General features: G+C 35.7%; 1 protein-coding gene across 1 annotated transcript; it reads left to right on the forward strand.

Annotated features, from left to right (window-relative positions):
• The first annotated feature begins 201 nt into the window (after window positions 1-201).
• On the forward strand, window positions 202-23,802 carry hook2 (hook microtubule-tethering protein 2). Its single transcript, XM_058768601.1, has 22 exons — window positions 202-359; window positions 1,343-1,425; window positions 1,596-1,668; window positions 1,767-1,817; window positions 2,555-2,687; window positions 3,478-3,545; window positions 6,761-6,823; window positions 6,907-6,987; window positions 7,065-7,228; window positions 8,201-8,341; window positions 8,640-8,841; window positions 12,033-12,143; window positions 12,244-12,325; window positions 12,417-12,483; window positions 14,861-14,998; window positions 15,086-15,173; window positions 16,486-16,520; window positions 16,603-16,685; window positions 21,293-21,396; window positions 21,474-21,581; window positions 21,662-21,733; window positions 22,863-23,802. The coding sequence occupies exons 1-22, from the start codon at window positions 207-209 to the stop codon at window positions 22,992-22,994; spliced, it is 2,232 nt and encodes a 743-aa protein (XP_058624584.1). The 5' UTR covers window positions 202-206; the 3' UTR covers window positions 22,995-23,802.
• Window positions 23,803-24,076: the final 274 nt, after the last annotated feature.

Below are 24,076 nucleotides of genomic sequence, written 5' to 3' on the forward strand. Positions count from 1 at the left end.
GCAGCTGGTTACGAACTTTCTTCAAAATATCCTCTTTTGTGTTCAACAGAAGAAAGACATTGATACAGGTTTGAAACTTGAGGGTGAGTAAATGACGGGATTTTAACTTTTGGGTAAACTAATATTTTTGTAAGTTAAAGATTTAAATAAGTTGATTATTTACATGTATTTAATTTAATATGCAGCGCGCGCGTCGCTGTGTTGCTATGGCTACTAGCGTTCTAGTGGCGCAAATCTGTGCGTCGGTGACGCGTCAGTTAGTGCGAGCGCATTTAGCAGCGCTGCTAGTGTGTGTAGCAGCACAAACCGGCACCATGAGCCTCAATAAACACCAACTGAGTGACTCTTTATTCATCTGGGTAAGATATAAACCCGTTCCTTTCACTTCAGCTGATATTTAAAGAGTGTCCGTCTGTATTGACTGAGAAGGAAGTAACGTTAGTTGTTTGTTTGTGTTTAGCGAGCTAGCCTGTTAGCAGCAGGTGGATTCTCACATTTCACCGAGTTTATGACTTTTAATGAATGAATCGCCGTTTTCTGTTTATTATTCGCTAGTATGCCATTTAGGCGATTTTATTAGTGCTTTATACAGCCCTGCATGTGTGTGTTTGGTGTGTTAAACTCATTATGTAACTGACCAAAGGTCCTGAAATGAGTTTAAAGACTGATTATAAGAGTTCAAAACAACATAACCTCCGATGAAATCAATATATGCTCCTCAAATAAAATAACTAAAATGTCCCTCACAGTTGAGGAACAAACCATTATTTTATTAACCTCAAAAAAAACGTATTGTTTTTTTATCTCACTTTTGAGACATAGTGCTGTTACTTATGTAACGTTACTAAAAATAATAAATAATTTATGATTTTACTTTGACAGTCTTTTAGTATGTTTTTCTGTAACAATTCAGTATGCAGATATTACTTCTGATATATCAAAGTAGGTATGAACGTTTGTTTTTATTTGTTTATTATCATTTATAATGTGAATTTTCAAATATTTGTAAAGGTTTATTTGAAAAATATTTAGTTTGTGTTTTTTTTATTTATTTTATTATATTTAATTTATATTTATTAGAAGAAAAAATCTGTTCACTATAGTACATATACATTTTTGTTAACTTTAATTTGACTTTAATCCATTTGTATTGTTTATTTTAAAAAAATATTTTAATTAATTTATTTTAATATATTTGTCTTTAATTTATTTTAATCTTTTTTAAAAAAATTTCTATAAGGTGTCTTAGACCCTAAACAACGCAAGTTTTAAACTGTCCTGTTTTTGTATACATTCTTCATGTCTGTATTTGTCTAATTTTCTGTCGCTTTCTGTGTTTCAGCTGCAGACGTTTCAGGTGCCGTCGTGCGCGAGCAAACATGAGCTGACCAGCGGCGTGGCCATCGCACATGTGCTCAACAAAATGTGAGTGTAACGTGTGGGTGTGACTTTCTGCAAATGTTCATGAAGGAACGTTAACTATTCATGTGAAAGCTGATCTGACAGATGCACATGTCAAATATGACAGCTGATAGTGAATGGTTCTCATTCACTGGCTCTGTGGTTTAAGAGCGTTTCTGTTCTGTTTCTGTCAGAGATTCGTCCTGGTTTAATGAGACGTGGCTCAGCAGGATAAAAGAGGATGGCGGCACAAACTGGAGGCTGAAGGTACTTTAGTTTTATTAGATTTCTTTCTAGTAAAGATGTTTTCTGTTCAGTATACTGGATGTTCATGGGTCTGAGTAAACACATATGTGCTCTGACAGGTCAGCAACCTCAAGAAGATCCTGCAGAGCATGATGGAGTATTATCATGATGTGAGTTATGTGTTTGTGTGATTGAAGTCTATCAAAAGCTGCTTTCCTTTGTGCCTTTGAAGCAGACGTTCATAAAAGGGGAAGCAAGGGGGAATGAATATGCATTTTATTATTTATGGGTGTGAAAATGTGTTTGTATGTGTATCTCTCTCTCTCTCTCTCTCTATATATATATATATATATATATTATTATAATATAATATAAAAATAATCATGAATAAAATAATGCAAAGGCAACATTTCTCATTTTTGTTTTATTTTACTTTGAATATTACAATAACTAAAACTACATAAACAAATAAATAAACTACATTAAAAAAACTACTTAAATGAAAAGAATAAATAAAACTAATAAATAATAAACTATGTAGACATTTTAAAAAAAACTAATAGGAATTACTAACAGAAAAGGTACATTTGCAAACAAATTTACTTAATTAAAATGAAAGTGAAAAGGGAAAATATAAAAAATCGAGTTCAAAATATTAAAATCATTAGTAGTATATCAGCGATACTAAAATAACAGACCCATTGTACACATTTATGAATACACACACACACGTTTGTATATGTATACATTTGTTTCTGTACAATGGGTCTTTTTTTATTTTAACTCTTTACAATATTCAGTTCAACCTCTGAAGTTTTTAGTTATATTAACCTGTTATTGAGGCTGTTGTTAGCTAGTAACGTGTTGTGTGTGTGTGTGTGTGTGTGTGTGTGTGTGTGTGTGTCAGGTGTTGAGTCAGCAGGTGTCTGAAGAGCACGTTCCTGACGTGTGTCTGATCGGTGAGATGGGGGACGTGACTGAACTCGGTCGTCTGCTTCAGCTGGTTCTGGGCTGCGCCGTCAGCTGTGATCAGAAACAAGGTACACGAGATTACGAGCCCGAGTCACATGATCAGTCATGTGACCTCACAGTGCTACGGTCTGATAGATGGACTAGAAAAGAGAACAAAAACTGAGCTGAGATTAGAGCGACCCCCGCTGACAGCATGAATGGAGGGTCAGAGAGACTCGAGCACTATGAGAGAAATCACTAGAGGGGAGTGATGGGAAAAACCAGAGAGACACCATTTACACCTGTTATCAATCTGTCAGGACAAGTGTTAATGGACTCCCAAACATTTTGTAATCTGATGACATCTAGAAGTAATCAGAAACGCATGTGAAGCTATAGTAAAATCTTCAGGGTTTTGCATAATATTATATGAAATTATTAAATGTAATATAATCAGTTTATTACCATAATAAAAGAACTTGTGCTGATTTAACAAAAAAAAGTATTATTTTTTAATATGTATATACTTAAATAGAATAAACAATTAAATATACCTGTATCATTAAAACTAATATATTAATTTATAAAATATTGTGCAATATAGTGTGTGATTAAAATATTTCAAATAAATAAAATAATAATTCAGATATAATTAATAATTGTAATAATTCTAACTCAGTGAAGTATTTGTTTACTGAACCTTAATATTTTACTAATATTTCCCGGTTCAATGTAAAATAATGACTTTAGTAGGTGTATGTTTTTCAAAATTACTTGAGAATAATTTCTGTTAAATAGCATTGTTTTTATTTGTTTTTTTGTCTGTTCATTAACCATCAGCCTAAATGTCATAACTATATGATTTATTTCCTTTCTCAGAGCACATTCAGCAGATCATGACGCTGGAGGAATCAGTGCAGCATGTTGTGATGACGGCTATACAAGAGGTACACACCACACCACACCTCTGTTACACGTGTGCTTCTAATTTGAAAAAGTTAGGAGCATATTAAAAAAAAAAAAAAAAAACTAAGAATGCAATGAAAACTGAGCAAATAATGTGTTTTTCCTTAATAAAGGGATACAAGGATACATTTACATGCAGAATGATTTAATCAGAATACAAAATGTGTACTGGGTTTGTAAATAGTTTGCTGTAAACTGTATTTCATAATTCTTCGTTTAATTTATAGTTGTGGTAAATGCCATATACAGTACCAGAGACAGTTTATGATGTAACCAAAATACCAATAATAACCAGGAGAAAAAACATGCATAATGCTGTATTTTAATTATAAACAAGCCCAAAATGCACAAGGACTCTTATTTTGAAATATGTTCATTTGAACAGACGAGGGAGATAAAATATTCACTCTTTCCATCATACCCTCTATTTACAGTACATTTTATAATATACACTTTCATAACTGATAAACAGTCTATCATGAGCAATCGTTTAGCATAAATATGCAGTTTTATTTGATTATAAACTGCTCTGAAACTGCAAGCCTGTTGAACGTGTAACGGTGCAGCATTTTGACTTTGAAACGTGCAGCGCAGTAAATCATAGCCCTTTGAACTTTAATAATCACGTTAAGCTGTTTCACGATTCTTGCTTTTCTGTCCCAAAAATGTAACATATTTAAAAATTAAGATGTTTATTATACCATTTAAGATACATTTCCATTCTAAAGTTTGGGATCAGTAAGATATATATATAGATATATAGATATATGATAGATATAGATATCTTTTCCTTATACTCATCAAGACTGAGTTGATCAAAAATACAGAAAGAAATGTAATTAGAAATATTATTGCAATTTAAAATTACAGTGTTCTATTTTAATATACTTTAAAATATAATTTATTCCTGTGAAGCAAAGCTGAATTTTCAGCATCATTACTCCAGTCCTCTGGGTCAGTATTTTAATTTTTTTTTTTATTTAAAGAAATTAACACTTTTAGTCCGCAAAGATGTGTTAAATGGATAAAAAGTGATAGTAAAGACTGTAAGGATGAAAGAACCTCAGATACTTTGATCTCCTGTGAAACAGACAGTACAAACATGCACGGGCAACTTCGAGACACCCCACAGAGTGGAGGTTAAGAGGAAACTTCCATTTGTTTCTTCTTAAATCCCTTCACCCATCCTTCCTTCTACTCAGTCTGCTCAAAATGGTCAATAGTAGATTGTAATGTTCTACATTAATGCAAGTGATATTCACAGTCATGTTTGGTATCATTTGAATTGTCTCAGGGCGACTGGTACAATGGGCTCATTCTTATAAGAAGTAAACTAAAAGGTAATACAGATCCTAAGAGTTTAGAGAGATTTTGCACACTGTAGAGGGCGGGTCAGTTCCCAGTGCCTTTCATGCAAATTACCTTCTGTCCCAAAAGATGATAACTCTACTTGATCAATGCAAATTCCAATAGTTAGCTCTTGTCTCCATTTCGGAGAGTGTTCGCACACTTCATACTATGTATTTTTCTCAAGTCAGGTATGCTTACTCTTAGATTAATCTTTGAGGTTTTGTATTGATTTGATATCTTTGAATTGGCTGTAAAATTGGCATAATACATATTTACCTGACTAGTAATAAATTGTTACATTTGATTTTATTCTGATTTACTCTGAAATTATTTTCTCAAGTAGATTAAGTGAAGGTGTATGTTACCGCAAACATGCGTCCAGGGTTAGTACAGACTAGATCTCAGGTTAGATGGGGCACATCAGGTGAGTTTCTAGATTTCTGACTAACTGCTTGACTTTAGTTAAGTTATGTAGTTGCATTAACTATGGGGTGCTAGATAAACAACTATGGAAATACTAGCATGGTTCGGGCATATTTCATAGTACTAGCCATAACCTCTGGTTATTGTCTCAGTTTTAGTCAAGTTGTTATATAGTTAGATTAGCTATAGGGGGCTAGATAGAAACGCTACTGAAGTATCATAGTGCTAGCCATAACCTCTGATTATTGTTTGAGCTTTAACGAAGTTGTTATATGGGTGACTGTAGGGGGCTAAACAGAACCACTATTTAAAAATGACACGCATGAAGCCATGTTAGTCATAACCTCTGACTAATGATCAGACTGGAGGGTTTGTGACCGTGGGGTAAATGTACATCGGCCGGCGTGATACACCCTCAGCGACATAGATTCCTAATGAACGAGTAATAAAGTAAAGAGTTAACTAGAATAATCAAATGTCAGAAGAAGAAGAATTCGAAACAGACGAACCAATTTGCATTTCAACCTAATTTCGAGGTCATAATGAAATGGAGTCAGATTAGAATTTAATCTAAATCTAATAACTTTGCGCGCTGAAAAGACCGAACACGCAATAAACCTTCATCCACCATTGGATAACCTTCCTTGGGCCAAGTGCGTGGACCTTACAAGACTTATATTGTAAAAAAAGATTTATATTCTGAATAAATGCTGCACTTTTTAATTGTTTATTACTCAAAGAAAAATGTTTTACATGTTCCAAAACCATATTAAGCAGCACAACAGTTTCAACACTGATAATAAATCAGCAAGTTAGAATGATTTCTGAAGATCATGTGACACTGAAGACTGGAGTAATGATGCTGAAAATTCAGCTCTGCATTACAGAAATAAATTCTATTTTAAAGTATATTAAAGTAGGAAACCAATATTAGAAATTGCAATAATATTTCACAATATTACTGTTTTTTTTTCTGTATTTATCAAATACAGCTTTGATGAGCAGAAGAGATGTTTATAAAAACAAAAAAAATCTTAAAAACCTTCTGATTCCAAACTTTTGAACAGCAGTGTATGTAAGACTTGTCATGACATTAAATTTCATTAAACTGAATTTTTTTAGTCTTTTCAAGCACCTGCTGTTTTTTCTTAATTCACACACATGCTCCAAAATACATCAATTAAGTCCCCGTGGAGGAAGTGAATGTGAAGTACTTCAAGTCTCTGATCGCTATCATCACTTTTGGGCTTTATTCAAATGTTTTCTCTGTAACTTCCTCCATTCAAACGATGAGGAAGACAGTCTCTCTCCGTTGATCTGTGTGAAACTCGCTCTGTTCTCCCAGAAGGCCGCGTGTAGATCTGTAAAGAGCAGCAGACTGTGCTGTTGATCTAATGGAGGTCTTGCTGTGTTTGTGTCTCAGCTGCTCACCAAAGAGCCCGTGGAGGCAGGAACTCCAGAGCCGTACGGTGATTTCGACAGTCAGGTGAGTGAGTGTGAGGTGTTTAGGATCAGACAGGCTTGGGTTTTCTGCATTATGTCACGCTTTCTCGTCCTGTTGATCCTCAGTCCAGGAAGTATTATTTTCTGAGTGAAGAGACAGACAATAGAGACTACACATCCCAGCGCTGCCGGGAGCTCCAGCAGCAGGTGACTGCTGAACTGAATGATAATAAAAGCAGGAAGGCTGACTTGAGTAATAAGCGAGATGTTTGTGTGCGATTCAGATGTCTGTTCTGATGGAGGAGAAGTCCTCGCTGCTGGTGGAGCTTCAGTCTTTGCGGGAGCGTCTCAATCACTGCGAGACGCCTGATGTCTCCTCCACCATCACCAACAAGAAGCTGCTGCTGCTGCAGAGTCAGATGGAGCAGCTGCAGGAGGAGAATTACAGGTGTGAGGCCCCTCGCGCAGCTCCACGACAGGGCCCAGAGTGTTTATGCTGGTCTTCTGTAGCTCTAAACTTTCAGACTTGAAACACTCAGGCTTAAATCACACTGATGCTCCAGATCTGATCCGTAGACCTCTCTGACTCTGTGCTCTGGACAGTGAAAAGTGTATAAAACCTACATCTTTATATGAAAATATACACTCAACATTGTATTATTGTTTTTATTATTACCGTTGTCATAATATTATCAATATAATTTCTGTATTGTATTATAGTCATAATTATTAGCTTCTGGTTTTCCATTTCTACAAATAAAAAAATATATAATTGTAATATTATAGTTTTATCATATTAGTATCATATTAACAATATGATACTAATATGATACTAATATTAGTATCATATTAACAATATGATGATAATTATAAATTGTGATGTTATAGTTTTATATTTATGTAGTATTATATTAACATTATGATCATATAATTAGAAATAAAATTCATATCCTTAATCATTACTTAATTGAATTCTTAATTGAATTCTATATAATAAGTAATTCTAATATTATTATTTCTATATGGTGTTATAATTTAAATTCATATTTATCATTAATTGAAAATAAAGAATTATAATATTATAGTATCATTTACATTGTATTACATTAATATAATATTATTATAAATACAATTAATATAATTAATCATTATTACTTAAATTCTGTATATGTCTATGTGAATGTGAAAAATGAACCCATAAAGCTTGTTTATAGTTTATCACCAGTAATGTGAACCAGAAAGAGATCTCATGCCAAGGCTGCTGCGTCCTTTTGGGTCAAAATGAAAATCCTCTTCTGTTCGTTTAACCTTGATATCTTCTAAGCATCAGTGATATGAGATATTAAACTCTGTCAAACTTACTACAACATCCAGCCCAAATCTTGCAGCCTGATAATGTTTGTTTGTATGTGTGTTTGAGGCTGGAGAGCAGTCGGGACGACCTGCGTGTGCGAGCAGATGTTCTGGAGCGAGATGTTACGGATCTGCAGCTGAGGAATGAGGAGCTCACCACCCTCGCTCAGGAGGCCCAGTCCCTCAAAGACGAGATGGACATCCTCAGGTCCGAGACGCGAGACATTTACATTTAATCATTTACCAGATGCTTTTATGCAGAGCGACTTACAAATGAGGACAATAGAAGCAATCAAAGCCAACAAAAGAGCAACAATATGCAAGTGCTATGACAAGTCTCGGTTAGCCTAAGGCAGTACACTTAGCAAGGTTTTTTTGTTTTTTCGTTTTTAAAGAAAACGAGTAGATAGAATATAGATTTTTTTTTTTTTTTTAAGACGAGACACCTCGCTGTCTGCTGTTTGACACGCTCTTTTTGTGTTCATCACTGGTGTTTCCTGCTGCAGGCACTCGTCTGACCGCGTAAGTCGCCTGGAGGCCATGGTGGAGACGTACAAGCGCAAGCTGGAGGATCTGGGCGATCTGCGTAGACAGGTGCGTCTGCTGGAGGAGAGGAACCACGTCTACATGCAGCGCACCTGCGAGCTGGAGGAAGAGCAGCGCCGAGCCAACGTCATCCGCTCGCAGCTCGACACCTACAAGAGACAGGTGAAGGAGCGCTGCTTACACTCCTCACGACAACACACCGTCAGCAGAGCTGTGTTTTATCACTAAAGAGCAATCCACAAACATCAAGATGCCAGAAATGCCACTTCACATCGCTTTTTTAATCATTACTTTTGACTCTGTTACCAAATAGGTCACAAAGAACTTTACTTTTTGACCCCCCCAAAAAAATGATATTTAAGTTTTAATTTAAATTTGTATTTAATTTTAGTTTTCAGGTTTGAATTGAATTATTTTTAAGTGAGTTTAGTTTAATTTATTGTTTCATATTATAATTTTTTTTATATAAATGTACTAATTTGTTAGACTTGTGCTGTTTTGATTAATATATTATTATATTTAACGCAATTAACACAGGGGTGGGGCTAGGGTTGGTCACCCCTCTCATAACTGCTGTTTCTGTCACTTTTTCTCAAGAAGTGCATTTATTCAGTCGCAGATCGTCTTTATGACCACATCAGACCGGAGATGTTTCAGACCGGCGCGTGCTGTAGCCTGTATCATTTCATATCAAAGCGCGAAATAACCTACGTGCATGCAATGTCGTGGTCCGTTAAGTCATGAAGTTACCAAAAAGGTGATTAAAGCTGCCTTAAAACTGTGCATGCATGTAATATTTTATATGAGTCCCATTTAAGAACATGTCTTTGAAATGGTTTTCAAAACTATCCTGGAGCAGCCCAGCACTGTCTCCCTCATCTAACACACCCGATTCAACTCGTCAGCTCATTAATAGAGACTTTAAGACCTGAAGTGGGTCAGAGAAGAGAAAGAGAGTTGAGAGAAAATACGATGCGTGTCAGATCCGCGTCATGTTCAGCAGCGACAGCTCTTAAAGAAATAACAGCCAAAATAACCAGCTGCTGGGATGTCTATTAATCAAAGTACAAAGAAAAAAAAAAGGAAAAAAACTTTTATAGCTTTAAATATAGATGAGTTCTTATAGATGAATTCTTAATGTAGTATTTAGTGTTTGATAACTTCAATTTCTGTTGATGGGCACAGGTAAATATGACATTTATTATAATGGGTTTATGTGAAGACTGTTTTAAGTTCACTTAAATTAGAATTCGGTTTTTTAAGTCTTAATAATTGTTAAAATTGATAGCTCTCAATTATACTCTAATGTTGAATGGCTATAGTCAATGGTTAAATATTAGGGAGGGGGGAGCAATTTTATAGAGACTTCAGTATTATTGGTATCAGTGATACTGGCCTTCAGTCATAAAAAAAATGCCATTAAACAAATATAAAAAAATATATCATCTTTGTTGTTTGTACATTAATGTGGAGATTGAATGTGAAATTATTGTAATATAAAAGTATATTTAAAAACTTTAATGTTAGGTGGATTAATCGCGATTAATTTCAGAAAAATGTGCGATTTAGTTAATTTTTTTTAATCGATTGACAGCATTAATATAAATATATAGAATGTTTTATTGTACAGTACATATATGTAGTTTTTATATATAATTTATTTTTATTTTTTTACAAATGTAATCCATACCATTTAAAAAATATTATTTTTAATTATTATATTTATATTATTTTATTTTTTGTGAGATTCTCTGTAACATGCATTTAGAACAGCACTTTGTTTGCTGAAAATGCATTAAATGCCACAAATGCAAACTACTCACCAAAGAAAATTTATGCAGCAAAGAGATGTTCATAAATCATAAATTCTATCAGTTTTGTTTCACTTCCACCAATTAGGCCAGAGCGCTTTGATACCGGCTCTGAGTCCTCATGAACCTCATGTTGGAGTGTTTTCACACGGACACAGTCTGGACTCACTGGTGAATTCAGAAAACGGCTTCAAGTGAATCAAAACGTCAGCTGGACTCTGAAGCAGTCAAGTCACCTTTATTTATATAGTGCTTTTAACAATACAGATTGTGTCAAAGCACTTAACAGTATCAAATTGGAGGATAGAGTGTCAGTAATGTATAATGATAAGATTAAACACTCAATTTTCAGTTAAAGGCATTTCATTATTGAATTCAGAGATGTCATTGTCTAGCTCAGTTTAGTTTAAATAGTATCTGTGCAATCAAATCGGCGATAATTGCTAGAAATTAAGTGTCCCCAACTGAGCAAGCCAGAGGCGACAGCGGCAAGGAACCAAAACTTCCTCTGTGACAGAATGGAGAAAAAAACCTTGGGAGAAACCAGGCTCAGTCGGGGGGCCAGTTCTCCTCTGACCAGACGAAACCCGCAGTTCAAAAGTTTATATTTCTATTTTAATTTTGTTGCAAGTTCTAACAATAGTAGTATTATGTAGTTAGGTATTTTATTATATTTTTTAGTTTTATTGTATTTTAATCGAGGTTTTCACTGGGGATCTGTCTCTGGGGGTCATCTGGGTGTCCTGGTCTCCGCTGACGATCAGGGCTGTAGCCATCATCTCTTGGTGCTGATCCATCATCTGATCGGATACGGACTGAGAAACAGAATAGGAAAGAAACAGACAAATATTAGTGTAGATGCCATTCTACTTACGATGTAACGAGTACATCGTGTGTTATGGGGAGTGTTCCCGGTTCCAGTTGATCTAATTAATGCAGCCTAACAATCCTTTAACGGATTTGAATAATAGAAGCGTATTAGTGTGTTATGTGTAAGCCAGGCTAAAGAGATGTGTCTTTAATCTAGATTTGAACTGACAGAGTGTGTCTGCCTCCCGAACAGTGTTAGGTAGATTGTTCCAGAGTTTGGGTGCTAAACAGGAAAAGGATCTGCCGCCCGCAGTCGATTTTGATATTCTAGGTATTATCAAACGGCCAGAGTTTTGAGAACGCAGTGGACGTGGAGGACTATAATGCAATAAGAGCTCGCTCAAGTACTGAGGAGCTTAGCCATTCAGGGCTTTATAAGTAATTAACAAGATTTTAAAATCTATCCGATGTTTGATAGGGAGCCAGTGCAGTGTTGACAGAACCGGGCTAATATGGTCATATTTCCTGGTTCTAGTATGGACTCTAGCTGCTGCATTTTGGACCAACTGTAGTTTGTTGATCAAGCGTGCAGAACAACCACCTAATAAAGCATTACAATAGTCTAACCTTGAGGTCATAAACGCATGAACTAACATATCTGCATTTGACGTTGAGAGCATAGGTAAAGCAGTGCGTTCAGATGAATGACTGATGAATGTTTGTGTTCCTCAGGCTCATGAGATGAGCGCCAAACACTCGGCCGAGGCCATGAAAGCTGAGAAATGGCAGTTTGAGTACAAGAACCTCAACGACAAATACGAGACGCTTCTGAAGGAGAGAGAGGTACCACACTGATCCCTCATGTCAGAGCAGAGTGACTCTGTGACTGTGAACGTAAATGACTGTGTGTGTTTGTTTGTGTGTGTGTGTATGTGTGCTGCAGAAGCTGATATGTGAGCGAGACACGCTGAGAGAGACGACTGTAGAGCTGAGATGTGCTCAGGTCCAGCAGCAGTGCTTAACAGGTCACACACACTGCATCTACAGATGGAAACACAAGCCCCGCCCTCTCTCACACTCTTAACCAATCAGTTCTCTCTCTCCCTGCGTCTGCAGATTCTCTGAGCGCTGCTTCAGGAGCTGTCGGCAGCCTGGCGGCAGAGATCATGCCTACAGAGCTCAGGTGAGCACTAGCCAGGGTTAAAACATTTCCAACACTTTGTTTCATTGTTTGATCATTTACTATTTAAGAAATGTCTATATATTTTTTTAAAATTTGTTAGACTTCTCAGAAGTTCATGCTATTTTATTATCATTGAGATACTATTATAGTTTAAAAATGTTCAATTTTGAATATTTGTCGAATTTAAAATAAAAATCCATATTCGAATGCAAAAGCGTTGCTAGGTGTGCATCAGGCAGCCTTATCAGTGGCACACAAGATGCGATGACGATGCAGATGTCGTTGCATTTTAATGTTTTTTTTGTTTGTTTTTTTTTAGCTTATCCAGTTGAACCCACTGGATGTGGCACTGCTGTGTTGTTCATTCAAAAATATTGCGGAAAAAGAGATTATCAATGCGGAGATGATGTTGTTTACCTCAAAACTGAACCAATCCGTTCACACAGAAATTGAGCATCGCGTTAGTTCAGGCAGGCCACGTTAGTCAAGCTCGTATCAGCTGACGATCAGCTGTACCTGACGTGTACCAATCTGGTTTCGACACGTATTACAGCGGTCTATTTAAATCCTATTCATTCAGCCTCTCTTCTGTTGCTTGGCTGCACGCCATCCCCAACTCCTCCTAGCCGGGATTTATTTATTTAAATGGATATCCGTTGAGGTGTTTGAGTACATAGCAATCATCCATTTGCTGCTCTCCCCGCTATGTCCAGGCATGGCTGCATGGACGGGCGCATGGAGTTCGCCCAGAACAGAACCATACCGTCAACATTAACTGTATGCTTTTATTAATAAATGTACTTTGACGAAAGAGGTCCTGACTGAACGCATATTTATCGCATTTTCTAGAGGGACATCTATCACCGTTGCACTCGCGACTCGCATTAGAGAGCCGCATGTTTAGAAAGCCATGTCAAATTAATGGAAGTTCAACTTTTAAAAAACATGTCTCGAGACTTTATAGCGTTTTTTTTCCCCATCCCGCTACATCTCATGTTTTTAAATGAAAAAAGTACTCTGTGATTGGTTTTTGGTCCTTAGTATTAAACTATGCATACATACATGATACTTTTTGTTTCTAATTTTAAGCAATGTAATTAATTATATATAGTTTTTTAATAATATTTTAAACATTATGCTCTTTTTCAAAGATAGTCCTGTTTTTTTTTGTTTGTTTGTTTTTGGTTTTGTTTTTGCCTTTTGAAGAAATGTGCATTAGTGATTTTGCTCATGCGCCCTCTTGTGGCCTCGAGAAGCTAAAAGCTTTTTTCACCCTAACAGAAATTATGCCTTTTTAAATTTGAGTATAATTAGAATATTGATATTTCAGTACAAAATTCGAATTTAGTTTTTCAGCCAATTTTGACAGCCCTATTCTGAATTAGTTTATTTTTAGATTTTCTGGTTTCATTTTAGTTTGTTATTTTAGTAATTTTGTTGTTTTTGTATTTAAAAAAAATGTCTGTATGTTTATTCATTTTTATTTCAGTTTTTGTTATTCAGTTTTAGTTAACTAAATTAATGAGTAATGGCAATTATTTTGAATGGTTTTAGTATAACTATAAAAAAGCCTGCTAGTGTTGCATTTTTAATCATTATCTTTTATCATAGAATGATTCAATTAAATAGTACTTTTTTATTTCTATTATATGAATTAGCATTTTTTTTTTGCAATGTACAAAAATTTCCACAACCGAATATATTTGGGCAAATGGTTTTCATTTTATATAATTTAAAATTTGATATAACAGTTAATTAAATGTGCAGATGAAATGTTTGTGTAACTCCATTTGTATTTTTAATGTTAATATAATATAAATGTGATTAATTAATACATTTATTCATAATTTATCAATTTTTGTTCTGTTTCTTTTTTTTTGGTTTAATAAAAAAATTGGTGCATCACTAATATTTAGTCTTTTCACTAATATTAATCACTAATATTAATTTTCTTTTCATAATCCTTATTTTTTTATTTTTTTTTTTATTTATTTTTTTTACAGCTGTAATATATGAATTATGTAATGAATTGTATAAATTACATAAACTATACAATCTGATAGTCATGTCAATCACTGGTAGTCAATGTGGGTGGTAATTATTTTTAGTAGTAGCTTGTAGTGTTTCTGGACTTTATTAGTTAAACATTTGAGCAGTTTAGCAGTTTCAAATTTTAATACTAATCACACACACTAGCGGTCTAAAGTTTGGATCAAAAATGGCTGTTTTCTATGTGAATATGTTAATTTATTTCTGAGTCAAAGCTGAACTTTCAGCATCATTACTCCGGTCTTCTGTGTCACATGATCCTTTGTACTTATTTGTGTACATAAGATGAGTCTAACGTGAAAGTGTTTTGTGTGTGTGTGTGTGTCAGGGACACGGTTGTGCATCTGCAGCAGGAGAATAAGACGCTGTGTGTTCAGGAGGAGTCGTACAGACACAGACTGGAGGAGCTTCAGATGCAGCTGGAGGATTCGCAACGCTGCCAGAACACACTCGAGACGCAGAACCGGTGTGTGTGTGTGTCTGTGTATCAGATACATTAGTGTACAGAGTGTGACGTGCTCTCTCTCTCTCTCTCTGTCTGTGTGTGTGTCAGGTTGAGTCAGCAGCAGATCTCAGAGCTGAGCACTCAGGTGGAGGAGCTGCAAAGAGCTTTACAGGAGCAGGACAGCAAGACTGAGGACGTCAGTAACACACACACACACACACAGACGGAAAACGGATTCCTCACGTCATGATTGTGTCTGAGCTAAAATCACGCCGTTCAGTCCACAAACACTCAGTGCTGCTGTCTGATGGACGATCTGCCTCATTTAAGACAGAATCGACTCCTTAATTCATGTCTCTGCTCTTATTGCGAACGATTCGTCAATGACATTAGTCTAACTTGTTCCACCTCGCAAATGATTTGACATGAGAAAATGAAGTCAATGTGGGCGGAGCTGAATAATATTAATCAATAATATCATAATAATATCCAGTCAAATCCAAATGGAAGTCCTGTTAAAACAAAATATAAAAATATTAAAAATATATTATTGAAAAATATATAAATTATGAAGTATTTATACATCATAGTATTTTGGTTGCAATTTACACTTGTTTTTATGTTTTTATTTTTTTTTAATCACATTTTTAGTTTTAGAATTGATATTAAAAAATGAAAATAAAAAATAAAAATATATATTATTTGTAAAGTATTTATACATCATTGTAATTTATGCTTTTTACTTTTTGTTTTTACCTTTTTAATAACTTTTTTGTTTTTTAAATAAGTTTTATATAGGAGTGAAATTTGGGCTGAACTAAAGAACTAGGTCTATGCATATACACAGTTTTATTTTTTTATATAATTAGTAATTTAATGTGCCTTTGTCATTTTTATTAGAATTTTATATTTCTGCTTAGCCTTTATTTTTAATTTTTTTTAAATTATATTAAAAATATTTTGTTAATAGATAGAATTTTTTTTACTTTGGAGTGAAGTTTGAGCAGTTTTTTTGAGGTTCATATCATATATCAGATAACCCATGCTCCAGTCAAATCCCCATGAAGTGGATGTTAAATGTGTAGTGAATGGCGTGTCTCCTCAGACAGCAGCGGTTGAGTGGTTTCCATCTGTTTGTGATTTGATTGATTGATTGATTGATTGATTGATTGATGTAATATGACTCACCTGATCATCTGATCTGATGTTAAACCACACAGTATCCTGTAAAGAGCCTCTGTCTGTCTCTGGTTGATTGATGTGTGAAATCTGTAACTGTTTTGTTTGCGGTGCTGAAATTAACGCCTGCTCGTCTGTTTTTATCCGCCCACCTCTCCTAATCGACCAATCATCTGCCGCCTCAGGTCATTGTAAGTACCGCCCACCGGCCCGTCTGCTTTCTGATTGGACACTGATTGTTATTGCGCTGTGATCATCACTGACGGTGTGTGATGAACACAAATCCTCATCGCTCAGCGTCTCACTGCTCTGTTTCTCTTCCCTGACAGTCATCGCTGTTGAAGAAGAAGCTGGAGGAGCATCTGTGAGTGTCTCTGTCTGTCCTCTCTGAGCCAGTGTGTTAATTAGATGTTGTGTTAATGCTGTGTTTGTGTGTGTTTGATCAGAGAGAAGCTCCACGAGGCTCATTCTGACCTGCAGAGGAAACGGGAGGTGATTGATGATCTGGAGCCGCATGTGGACAGTAACAGTGAGTCCACACACACACAGACACACACACACTAGACCAGCCGCAGGTCAAAGGTCATTCTGATGCCATCTGTATTGATTTGGCTCACAGACACACAATAAGCTACTCTGAAGCTAGTTCATCAAACTGCAAGCTAATCATCAGATAAAGTATCAAAAATTTCTGCGATTTTTAGATTTATGAAAAAAATCTGTAAATACTTTGTGTATGTAATAATATTAGTATTGAGTAAATATTATGAAGTATATTACATATATTATCTCACAAAAGTGAGTACACCCCTCACATTTCAGCAAAACTTTCAGTATATCTTCTCAAGGGACAATACTACACAAATGAAACCTATATATATTTTAGAGTAGTCAGTGTGCAGCTTGTATAGCAGTAAAGATTTACTGTCCTCTAAATATAATTCAACATATAGCCATTATTGCCCAAATAACTGGCAACAAAAATGAGTACACCCTAAGTGAACATGTCAAAACTGTGTCCAAAGTGTCAATATATTGTAGGGGCACCATTGTTATCTAGCACTGCCTTAATCCTCCTGGGCATGGAGTTCAGCAGAGCTGCACAGGTTGTTGCTGGCATCCTCTTCCACTCCTCCACAAAGACATCACGGAGCTGCTGGATGTTAGACACATGGTGCTTCTCCACCTTCCACTTGAGGATGCCCCACATGTGCTCAATAGACATACTTGGCCACTCCATCACCTTCACCTTCAGCGGCAAGGCAGTTGTCACCTTGGTGTTGTGTTTGGGGTCGTTATTATGTTGGAAAAATGCCGTTCGGCCCAATTTCTGAAGGGAGGGCATCATCTTCTGCTTCAGAATGTCACAATACATGTTGGAATCCATGTTTCCCTCAATGAACCTCAGCTCCCCAGTACCAGCAGCACTCATGAAGCCCCAGACCATGAAGCTACCACCACCATGCTTGACTGTAGGCAAGACACAATTTTCTTGGTACTCCTCACCAGGGCATCTCCACACATGCTGGACACCATCTGAGCCTCATCAGATCACCCTCATCTATCTTAGTCTCATCAGACCACAGGACATGGTTCCAGTAATTCATGCTCTTGTTGTGTTCAGCAAACTGTTTGCAGGCTTGCTTGTGAGCCACCTTCTGGGATTCTTGTTGTGTTCAGCAAACTGTTTGCAGGCTTGCTTGTGAGCCACCTTCTGGGATGACGGCCATGCAAACTGACTTGTTGCAGTGTGCGGTGTATGGTTTGAGCGCTGACAAGCTGACCTTCCGCTTCTGCAACCTCTAAAGCAATGCTGGCAGCACTCATGCATCTGTTTTTCGAAGCCAGCTTCTGCACCTGTAGCACAGCTCAAGGACTCAACTTCTTTGATCGACCCTTGCGAGGCCTGTTCCGAGTGGAGCCCGTCTTGGAAAACCTCTGTATGCCACTGTACTGTAACTCAGTTCCAGGGTGTTACTGAACTTCTTATAGCCTCGACCATCTTTGTGGAGAGCAACAATTCTAATTCTCAAATCCTCAGAGAGTTCTTTGCCATGAGGTGCCATGTTGAACATCTAGTGGTCAGTATGAGAGAATTGTGCTAAAATCACCAAATTTTAACTGCTGTAATATAAGATACACAAATTTGTATGGTCCTGACTCCTGTCAAGCAGAAAAAAAACATGAACATGATGAATAGGACATGTGGCTTTGCATGGTTAAATGACGTATAGCTGTTATCACTTAGAGGTGTACTCGCTTTTGTTGCCAGCTTTTTTGACAATAATCGCTGAATGTTGACTTATTTTCAGAGGACAGTAAATCTTTACTGCTATACAAGTTGCACATTGACTACTCTAAAATATATCCAAGTTTCATTTCTATAGAATTGTCCCTTGATATACTAAAGATATACTAAAATAATTGCTGAAATGTGAGGGGTGTACTCACTTTTGTGAGATACTGTGTATATCAGTGGCGAGCTGTGACTTTTTTAACAGGGTATGCTGAGTGCTAAGATTAAGACCCCCAATCGGTTTTAGGACACACTCAAAGAGGAAAACACCGTGGCAGGTGTCGATTTAAAAGTATGCACATTCCTACCTTAGGCTATTTGTAAATGAAATTCATCTCCAATCCTCCTTCTATCGTTTCAGGGCTATCCATAGTTACTCGAATGCTAGAAAACAGCTGATTTTCCAAGTAAAAACCGCCAAATAACGTTTACATGTAGTTACGTTATGATACATAATATTCAGAGCGTGGGGAGATGCCCCGGTCAACGTCTCTGCATCAACTGAATGAATCTCTTTTTTATTTTTTTATTTTTTTCCATTTATTTTTTATTCCCAGTGAATAGGAGTTAAAATTCCCACCCGGATGACAATAATAGACCGTGCAAAATACCAAAAATAAAATAAATAATAATAATATCTTTAAAATATCGCCAAGCAAACAACAATAAAATCACAGAAGGACTTTAACTGTAAGCGACACAAGTATACGGAAAACAAAGGTATTGTTTCCTATTTTTTCCTGATGTTTGTTATTTCAAATTTTGTATACATTTTTATAAACTTTTTAAAATTTATTTACTACTTGGGCATGTTGACAATAACGCCATCAACATTGTCTATGACCAGATATGTTTTTAGTGGACTTTCAAAATTTGCTTTGCTTGAGAAAGCATGAAAATATACAGTTATGATTTTTTTTTTTTTCATATGATTTCGTCGGGTTAGTTTTGCATCAAACACAATGTAATTTTCGGCAATCGAGATCTGGCAGCAACAGCGCATTTTTCCACCTGGGCTTTTCCAGCTTACCTCGCGCATGAAATCAGCAGTCTACCAGCAAATCACTGAGAACACGCTACAATCCTGACGAGTCATAGCCGTAGAGCGGAGGCGCCAAAGCTGCGGAGAATCCGCTCGCCCGGAAGCTTCCGTCACTGTCTCACTGACGTAGATTTACAGAAAATGACCATTGTTTTCAAATAAATAATTTTACATACTTATTCCCAACACTTTATTAAGCTTTAAGTCACATCTCAAATGACAAGAGATCAACTTATAATCATGTTTATATTCATTAGCCCGTGAACTCATTCTCTCAGACGGCCTGGGTATGCGGCGCATTCGCAGCTTATATGGACGGAACGCCACTGGTGTGTGTGTGTATATATATATATATATATATATATATATATATATGTATATATGTGTGTATGTTAGGGGTGTCAGTGTTAACGCGTTAATGCATGCGATTAATCAATTTTATCATCATGTTAATATTTTTTTTACGCAAATTAATCGTTTGATAAGGTTTGACCCCAACTACTTCCTGTCATCGCAGCGCGGAAGGTTATCTATCATTGTGTGATGAGGGTGCAGCACCAGTGTTGCCAGGGTAACGGCACAAGTGGGCTATTTTGAAAATACAGTCGCAGGAAAAATTACAGAGCCGTGGGTTGTGGTTTTTTGGGCTACTTTTATAATGTACCGAGGCCGCCCAAAGTGTATATAGACACATAAAAATTTAAATAGATCCTTTTACTAATGTGTATTATACTTGAAATGTATACCTGACAAATTAAGAACGGAGAGGCGGGTGTAACGTCACAAACAACGTGAGTTTCAGCAGAGCATACATGTTAAGGCTTTTACACAGCAGAAATAAACATGACAACAGCCACTATAGATTATATAAGATAATACACACACGATTACGATAGATATGGTTTGTATGTGATTTTCTGGAGTTGAATGTGAACATCTGAAATGCTAATTTGTGCAGCGATTATAAAAGGCTATAAATAGCATATTTTAACAGCAGTAAATGACCAAATTCCACATAGAATAATTAAATAATTGTCTTATACTTATTATTTTTATAATGTAGTAATTATTTTTAGTTTCTAATTTTGCTGTAGTTTTAGTAATTTTATGTGCTTTTGTCTTTTTTATTAGTTTTTATTTTTCTGTTTAGCTTTACTTTATTTTCAGTTTTAGTAATTTTAGTACTTAGAAAATTAATAAATTATAAATGTTGCCTTGGTAACTGAGTGAAAAAGTTTTTTTTGTCTTTATATTATAAAGAATATTTTCTATATTTATAATGTAATATTAATTATATTTTCAGTTTCCAGGTATCATAGCTTTAATCATTTTGTAATGTTCTTGTGGTTTTTATATTTCTTTTTAGCTTTATTTTTATTTTATTTCAGTAATATATTCCAATGTATTTTTGGTCTTTAAAAAAAAAAAAAAAAAAAAGTTAGCTTAGACTGAAATAAATTTTATTTTTTTTGTCTTGTGCTTATTTTTTTTCCCCTTTAATGAAACCATGCAGTGCAGCGTTTTTTGCGAGTGCTTTTGAATTGAACCAGTTCACTGAACGATTCATCTGAATGAACTGATTCATTTAAATGATTCAGAGTCAGGATAGTCTGAACAGACTGGAGTGTGTTTGAAGCTTTGCATCAGTTCATTACAGTATGACAAAAAACTGATTTTTGAAGAGTAAACCATGTTTTATGTTACACAACTGCTTGTTACAGTAGTCCTACAGAAACATCTGAGCTTCTGTCACATTACAGAGTGATAAAGAAACTCTCTTTCTGTGTGTGTGTGTCAGTGGCAAAGAAGATCGACGAGCTGCAGGACATCCTGAAGAAGAAGGATGAAGACATGAGACGGATGGAGGAGCGATACAAGAGATACGTGGAGAAAGCTCGCACCGTCAGTACAGACTGCAGAGAGATAGTGCTGTATAGTATGAGGACAGTTTCCCTGAACGCCAGGCGTGTGTGTTTCAGGTCATAAAGACTCTGGACCCCAAGCAGAAGTCCAGCGTGGTTCCTGCTGAAGTTCAGGCGCTGAAGAACCAGCTGACGGAGAAGGACAAGAAGATACAGCACCTGGAGGTCAGACACACACACAGTTTATCTGCGAGTCTGTGTGACTGTAGTGGTGTTGATCTCACGCTCGTCTCTGTGTGTTTCAGCATGATTTCGAGAAGACGCGCTCCAGACACGACCAGGAGGAGAAGCTCATCATCTCAGCCTGGTACAACATGGTGAGGAAACCGCAGGAACATGTCAACACACTGTCAGATGCTGCAGAAAACCATTCAAAACTCTAAACACGTTTAGGAGAGTTTCTAAGTATTTTTGTTAAATGACTTGCAGGATTTTTCATTATTTTATTATATTATTTTTATATATATCTATTTGTGGCATAATTTTAGAAAGTAATAAATATAAGCTAATAAGTTAATGTATTTCTGAGGAATTTTGTTTCTTCCTAGGTTTGATTTCAACAGTAAACCTCTGCTGTGCAGCATTTTGTCATTTTTGGCATTTTTAAAAATAAAAGGAATTGTTAAATTTTAATTTGATTACATTTTAAAAGATTAACTAAATAGTTTTTAATGCTTTTTGTTTGATTACCACCATTTAAAAATAAATTAATAAATAAAAATCCAGAAAAACTTTAAAACGGACAACACAATTTCTGAAAAATTAAATTAATTTAAAAATTAAAAATTATTTTAAATTAAATTAAACATTTCATAGAGCCCTATTTTGTAAAAAAAAAAAAAAAAAAAAAAATTCAATTGATTAGACATACTTTTTAATTATTGAACAGATTCCAGAAAAAATGAAAATGAAAAACACTGAATTTAGGGGAAAAAACAACATATTTCCATAAGATTAGTTTGTTAAACTTAGAATAAATTGTAATTAAATTATGTATACTTTGATTACAATTAATAAGACATTTTCTTTTCTTTTTTGGGGGGGCTACTAAAATTTTATTCTACTATTAAAATGGGAAAAAAAATAGAAATGGTAATAAAAAAAAAGAATTTGGGGAAGAATAGAGAATAGAACATAGGGCTCTAAAAATGGAATGCTTGTGAAACATTTAATAAATTGTAATTAAATTTCATAATTAATTAGACATGCTTTTTGATTACTAAAATTTTAATTCAACCATTAAAATGGAATCCAGAAAATAAATAAAATAAAACTGAAAAAAAAAAATAATAATAGAATTTTGATTTACATTAATTGGAATTTAGAAACTTGTTATAAATTGTAATGTTTTATATCAAATTTTCCATTTATGTCCGCACACTGAGGGGTGAGTTGATCTGATTTTGTAGAGCTGGAGTATCAAGCTGATCTCTGTTTGTGTCTCAGGGCATGGCTCTTCATCAGAAGGTGGCCGGAGAGAGATCGGGACCCGGTTCTGCTCCGGCTCAGTCCTTCCTGGCCCAGCAGAGACAGTGGACACAAGCCCGCAGAGGCCTGTCCCGCCTGCAGCCCAGATAAAGCCCCTCACAAGCGCTGATCCTGACGAACGCTTTACCTCTCGTCCAGCACTTCTGTCTGTCATCGTCCTGCTGAGAGCGGAGAGAGAATGTGTTTTATCAATGTTTTAGATGAAGTTTTGTTATTTTTAGTTGATCCGAGCGTCAGTGTGTAGTTGTTTTAGTTTAGTGTTAATTAGCGCCAGAAACCACTGCGTTTAATGAAGTAGATCAAACTTTGATTGTTTTAATGCTGTCTTTTTACTGTAGATTTGGGTGTTGATCAGGGTTACGGTGCATGTGAACGCACTTTACACACTCGGTGCCTTCTGCCATCCGTCAATCATCTGCTGCACAGAAAACAAACGCTGAATGCTGGAAGCCTTTAATGCCACGAACAAATGAAGTGCTTTTATAATGATTTTTCCAGAGAGCTGCTGTCTTTTCTCGACACTAATCATGGATGAACCGCTGGAGGAGGAGTTTCCACCGGTTGCTGCTTGACCATTTGTTTTTTTTTTTTTTCTGATGTAACGTCACCAAAGTCTGTTGCTGGTATTTATTTAGGCGGAAACACTACTGACTGTGAACACTGTGTTCTGGCCCTCGTCAGTCCGGACGCTGAGCTTGGTTCGTTTGTTTGTTTGTTTGTTCTTCACTCTCTGAGTGTTTCGTCACAGTGCTGATGTTCATGAGTTGCGTTCGTGTGTTTCTCACGGTGTTTTCATCGTTCGCTCTGGACTGATGGGGTCGGTACTGAAATAAATCACTTTAGTCTCACTGTTTTCTCTTTGCACTACAATAAAAGAGGTTATTGGTACAAAATATCAGAGCTGAGTCTGTGTTCGTCGCTTTGGATGAAAGCCTGCAATAAATGAGACACCACTGAGAAATGGATGAATAATAAAAACTTATTATTAAACAATCCACAAATCAGTACTTGAAATAAGTCAGATGAATAAGCAGTCAAATAAATAATTTTATTGTTAGATTTATGGTCCATGACTCCATGTTTGCCTTAAAAATAATATTGAAATTGTAGAATTTATAGAACATTTTTAAAAGGTGAGGATATTTTGTAATATTTGCTGACACATATGGAAA

This window comes from Onychostoma macrolepis, chromosome 03, assembly GCF_012432095.1.
Source record: "Onychostoma macrolepis isolate SWU-2019 chromosome 03, ASM1243209v1, whole genome shotgun sequence".
NCBI classification, from domain to species: domain Eukaryota; kingdom Metazoa; phylum Chordata; class Actinopteri; order Cypriniformes; family Cyprinidae; genus Onychostoma; species Onychostoma macrolepis.